The 6,311-nt window shown below is 41.5% G+C and overlaps 1 protein-coding gene across 1 annotated transcript in view; it reads right to left on the bottom strand.

Annotated features, from left to right (window-relative positions):
* The window catches only part of Cd200r1 (CD200 receptor 1), a 25,319-nt gene extending 23,820 nt beyond the window's left edge, over positions 1–1,499 (bottom strand). The window contains exon 1 of the mRNA XM_021209029.2: positions 1,338–1,499. Coding sequence (XP_021064688.1) covers positions 1,338–1,401 — 64 coding nt within the window. The 5' untranslated portion in view covers positions 1,402–1,499. The remainder of the gene's footprint in view (positions 1–1,337) is intronic.
* Between the last annotated feature and the right edge of the window lie 4,812 nt (positions 1,500–6,311).

Genomic DNA, 6,311 nt, shown 5'->3' with positions numbered 1-6,311 from the left:
AAAAAAAAAAAGAAGAACCTTTCAGCTTTTAAAATTCAAACTCTGTTATGTTTCCATTTTGCTGGTTTTCTGTCTGGTCCGCTAAGTTAACACTCAACCTGACACACCTGACCGGCTTTCCCTGTCAAACTGATCCTGTACAGACTTCAAGGGCTTTCTAGAGAAGCCCAACTACTGAAAGACTCAGGACACCACTGCCCCACCCCACCCCACCCCATCCAAATTATACACAAGTATTAGTTTAGCATTTTCAGCTGTGCCACAATGGGTGGCTCTCAGTAAAAAGCAATCCGAGTAAACGGCACACTCCAGTGTCTTATGGTGCCTATGGAAATACGAGTGCTGCTAGCCCTTCAGTGCTGCGAACAAAGCATTCCGCCCTCAGCTTAGGTTCTAGCTCTGTGAAATGGAGCTTTCTTCCATCCCCGACCTCAATGGCTTGCTATGCACATCAAAGAGAACAGATAACTAAAGGTTCTCAGTGGAAGGGTGAAGTGGTGGATCATAGTTATTTTGTGTATGCTCACCAGAAAGATTAGCATGTGATGTTCTCTTTCTGGAAGATAGACGAAAATGTGATTTTTGTTTTTTTAAAGGAATTCTGGTGAAAGGAAAGGAACACCGTGTCTCCTTTAAATTGTTAAACTATACGTTTTGGAGCTAAGTGTGTTGTTCCCTCACAGCTGCTGAAGCTACTAAAAGCGAAACACGAAAAAGCCTCCTACACCAACTCCCACCGCCCTTCTACAGTGAAATCAGGACACCCGCACAGTAGCCCCAAATTCTTTTGAACTCCTACAAAACTGCAGACACTGAGGAGTGCACCTCCTGATTCAGAAAGTGCCTCCTGTAGCCCACATATCTTCAAGATAAAGGCAAACATACATCACAGATACACCGGTGTAACTGTATGCATAAAGCCCACAGTCACGGAAAGCATCAGAATAAAAAAAAAAAAAAAGGTACGTTCCCAACTTACACTGCTGGCAAGGGAGACCAGAGATGATAGTTGGTTGTTGTTGGGTTTTTTTCCAAGAAGATACAGAGAACCCATGTCATTTTGATTGCTATGAATATGTGTTTAATTTATTCTGCCTTGTCCTAAAGGGGGAGGGGAGACGAGGAAGCGACAGTGGAGGACATTATAGAACGCGAAGCAAAAATAAATCAGACAAAGCAGAAAGTAGGGGTGACGAGATAACCCACATCTGGAGCAACCCTCATCTCTACAACAGAAATTGGCTTGCGTTGCCCAGCGGAAAGGGAACAGGTCTCTCCTCTCATACTCCCATAGTCATTCTCTCCCCCTCGCCCCCCAAAAGAAAATTCAGACTCACCAGCCACAAAGACCCCCCATATTAAGAGCACTGCTAGGTCAGAAGTTCTCCAAAGGCAGAACATTTCGGTTTTCTGGTTTTCCACCGCTCACTCGGTACTTTTTCTCCTCACAGGTAAGGGAGCAGCCGTGACCATGACCAGGATCCCTCTGCGTGGCTTCTGGTTGGCTTCTGCGTGGTAGCGCACCTCTTAACCCATCGGCAGGGAGCAGCCCTGTCCTGCCTGCCAACTCCTTCCACTCGTGTGCTTTAGTCTGACTTGGAAGAGGAGAAACTTCTCTGGGACTTGACACAGCAATGGATTTCCTGTGCAGAGCTGTGAAGCAAAGACAGAGGAAGCTGACTGAGTGGGTTACTTTCAGCCCATTGGCTCTTTCTCTTCTCCTGCTGCTCACAGATAAACTGTACAGTAAGGCTCTGAACATGCCCAAGACAGATGGATGTGTCTAAACCTCCATTCAAAACTGAAGAGGGTTATTGATTGATTTTTGCCGCATGCTTGTAAATTTCCTAACCACAAAGAACTTCTGGAAAGTTCTCCAATTTAAAAAAAAGAGTGTGTATACCCTTCCTCATTCTTTAAATGCAGAATAAATATTTCTACTTGAAAATGCTATGGTAAAATTACTATCTAGTCTGGAACCCCACACATAATGCCGGAAGCATCAAATGGGTACCCCTTTTTCTGTTACTACCCTAACAATCCCAAAATGAGCGGCTTAACGCAACACAAAAGCACTATGCCGGGGAGTCTGAAGTCTGAACTGCATTGTATGGGATTAAATTTGAGGCGTGGCCCGGGCTTTGCTTCTTCTGGAGACACGACCTTTTCCAGCACCCAGATGTCTCTGCATTCTAGCCTGCAGACATCATCCTGGCCTGTGTACCATTGCCATAGCTGATCGCCTGATGATGACCCTTCTGCCTTCCAGGTCCTTTGTGATTAATTTGTCCTGCCCAGGTAATCAGCATTGTCTGTCCATCTGAAGATCCTTAATTTAATTGCATTCACATAGTCCCTTTTGCCACATCAGTGAACGTTCAGTCGAGTATCTCCGTGGGAGTACTAAATTTCCATTCTCTCTGACTTTCGAAGAGTTAGGTTGTTGTAATCACAGATAACCGATAACTGCCTTTGAGTTGTCACAGATCTGAGAGTCTAACTTCCCAGAAAATTTCTGTGTAATGTTACTAGTTAGTATACACTTAGATTACAGTTGAGAGGAAGAACAAGAAGAAAAAAAAAAAAACCTCTGTGGTAAGAATTTCCTACCCCAGAGCAAAATGCTCCAGGAAGAGGAAGAAAACATTGTCAACAGGAAAAAAGACAAAACAGCACGAATTTTCTTTCAAAGTTAGCAATTCCATCTTCCCTCTTGCCAAACATGAAACTCTATTTATATATTACCCTCCTCCACCTCTCAAGCTTTCTCAATGCATCAATCTGATTCAAACAAGGAGATAAGATCCTTAAGAGAAAGAAAAACTTGAAGACATGTCATTTAAATTTAAATACTGTTTTTCCATCACAAGAAGCTGTTGACACTATAGGTTCTGACGACAATCTGACAATCTGCGCTGTGCTTAATTCTCTGCCAAGCAACCTCAATGATACCGGTTCATTTCCTGAGTTGTGTCTGTATTTTTTTTTCTATTTGATATTATAATGAATGACATGAGGTTCTGTCCATGTCATCAAACATTCTTTATGATCATGGGAGCAAAATGGCTTAGTAGGTAAAGGTGTTTGCCACACAAGCCTGAAGACCTGATTGCAGTCCCCAGCAACTACATCAAAGTAAAGTGAGATGACATAGCCAGCCTTCACATTTGTACCATGGCACGTACATGTACACACACACACACACACACACACACACACACACACAGCAGAGAGAGAGGAGAGAACAAATTCTTTAATTTTGTTTTTCCTTTTTTTTGTTAATTCTCTTCATTATTTATTTTTGAGATTGGATAGACTCAAACTTTCTGTGTATCCACGGATAACTGGGAACTCCTGATTCTCCTGTCTTCACCTCCCCAATACTGAGATTATACCATGCCATGTGCTACCACAGTTGGTTTATGTGGTCCTGGGGATGAACCCATGGTTTCATGCATGCTAGGCAAGACACTATAAACTGAGCCACATTCACAGCCTCGAAATGTTTTTTATTACTTTTATTTGTTTTAAGTTGCTTTCGTTTGTTTTAATGCTTGCTTGATGATAAAATTGAAACTAAGCTCCAGAGACCTTCTAAAGTGTCGAGGAGACCTGGTGGTTGAGCCAAGCAAAGGATTTCATGCTTGCCAGTGGCCTGGCTGAGTTCTACAGGCTCATCTCCCACCCCCACAGCCCCGCCCCACAGCCCTGCCCCCAGTCTGAGATTTCAGACAGTGATCTTTCAGGCACTCTTCCTTGGTGCTCATCCGAGAACAAATCACAGACTTTAACCAGCTGTGTAACCAGCTGGTTGACTCAGTAACTTCCACACCATGGAGTTCACAAAGTAGGCTTGCAAAGAGTTTACTTTTTTCTCTACTTCTTCACATCTTCTGCCCTCAAGTGCCACACCCCAACTTTCCCAAGCCCCGCCTTCTCTTCTTAAGGAGAACAGGCATTTACATTAAGGCACCAGAAGCTTATCACCACTTCAATTCTCTCTGAAGACGTACAATGCACAATACCACTACAAGAGAGGTATGTGTGCATCTTGTAAATGCTTCTCTCTGAAAAATCTCAAGGCCCTAGTTTCTCCCTATGTCTACTTTTTGGTACCTGATCCCAGAAAACAGGACAGAAGAATGAAGAGAGACCAAGAGAAAAAAATTGCTCAAGCAGAAACACAAACCCTTCAACTTTCTTTCACTGTTATCTATTAAGAATAGGGGAATTTGTGGGTGAAAGAAAATAAAATCCAGAACGGTGTGATGTAGATTTGAAAACATGAAACAGAATGGAATAGTGTAGATTGCCGTCAATGGTGTGGTAGCCAAAAGCTAAAGGCTTAGCAAGTTAGCTAGAGCCCCTTTAAGCCATGACAGCCACAAACTTGTACCTTTGGTTTAACTCAAAAAATTACATATTTGTCTTCAAATGCTATTCGAGTGAACAACTTCTGCTCAGGAGTATTCCTCAGTCTGGAAGGGCCCAGGATGCAATTCAGTGTCAAGTGTCTGCCCAGCCCTGAACAGAAGGATGCAGCTGATGCACTATATATGTTTACCTTCATATCCTATCGTTACGCTGATATTTATCTTGACAAATTTTACTTCTACTGACACTATATCATCAGCATCAAAATTATTTTCATTTTACATATATTACGGGTATGCATATATGCATACATTTATATGTTATACATTTACATGTATATATTATATCAGAGCTAACCATTTTGTTATAATTTTACAAATTATCCACAAAGTAGACATGAATGCATCAAAACAAAATTTGAATAATATTCAGCAAGTAGCATGTGCCCTAGTTAGTGTGGTAGCATACTTTGCATACATAAAGAAACTTCAGTGATGCTTTATTTGTTGTTAAGAGTCAGCTCTAGATCTTACAGATCATGTTCACAGTAACACTTGCTAAGCCCTTATGTTTAACATTCAAAGTTGACTCCTAAACACTTCCCAAGCATTACCCTATTTCATTCTCTCCACAGCCTTGTGTAGAATAATATCTTTAATATTCCCATTTTATATGTTCCCTTTCTTAGACAAAAAAAAAACCAAAAAAACAAAAAAACAAAAAAACCTAGGTGAAATTTCCAAAGTCACACATGTGACACATGACAGAAGCAGGAATGAGACCCAAGAAATGAATTTGTCATTAGACCTTGGCCAGTTAGACTGTCCTTTTCTTTCCCCTTTCTGATGCTCCATCTTGTCTTCAAGACATCTTCCACTGAGTAGTCATCTGCTAATTATGTTTCTCTTTCAATTTCACACACTTATCATTTCGTTGAGTTGTGTTGTCTTTGTTGCTCTATTGTGTATGGCTCTTTAGTAAATGAGCCATGTGCCTAGTTTACAATAATATTGCTCTCTGCTGCCCATTGCAGACAATTTTGTGAAATCAGTATAAATGCTTTCTTCTTCTTCTTTTTTTTTTTTTTTTTTTTTTTTTTTCCGAGACAGGGTTTCTCTCTGTAGCCCTGGCTGTCCTGGAACTCACTTTGTAGACCAGACTGACCTTGAACTCAGAAATCCGCCTGCCTCTGCCTCCCAAGTGCTGGGATTAAAGGTGTGCGCCACCACCGCCCAGTTTATAAATGCTTTCAAACTTGTATTTGGTAAATTCAGTTAACAGTTTCACTGTGATTTTGAGGACAATGTATGCTCATGTACTAAGCACTTGCACACTTAACTAATATCTTCTGTGAATTTATTTTAAATTAAGGGGCCAGGCATAATGGTGCATGCTTTTAACCCCCAGAATTTGGGAGGCAGAAGTAGGTAGATCTCTATGAGTCTGAGGCCAGCCTGATCTACATAGCAAGCTCAGGACAGCCAGGACTATATAGAGAGACCTTGCCACTTATCTTAAAAACAACAACAGCAGGGCGTGGTGGCGCACGCCTTTAATCCCAGCACTCGGGAGGCAGAGGCAGGCGGATTTCTGAGTTCGAAGCCTGCCTGGTCTACAGAGTGAGTTCCAGGACATCCAGGACTATACAGAGAAACCCTTTCTCGAAAAACCAAAAAAAAATAAAAAAATTAAAAAAGCAGCAACAACAAAAAAAAAATTGTAAATGATTACTTAATGCATAGTGTGTTTGTCATGGCCAGATGTGTCATTTAAAAGAACAATAATGAATCTTCTGAATTGCTGTGCAGATTTAGTACAAACAGTATAAAGAAATTGATACGTAAGAGACCCCTTGCCTCTGTTCAAGAAAGCTGAAGATTGCCATTGTTGAGTACTGAGCAAAGGAAACTCGGAGATGGAGTTCAATGTGAGGAGAA

This window comes from Mus pahari, chromosome 12, assembly GCF_900095145.1.
Source record: "Mus pahari chromosome 12, PAHARI_EIJ_v1.1, whole genome shotgun sequence".
NCBI classification, from domain to species: Eukaryota; Metazoa; Chordata; class Mammalia; order Rodentia; family Muridae; genus Mus; species Mus pahari.
The sequence above is the reverse complement of the archived record's forward strand: the minus strand, read 5'-3'. Positions and strand labels throughout refer to the sequence as shown.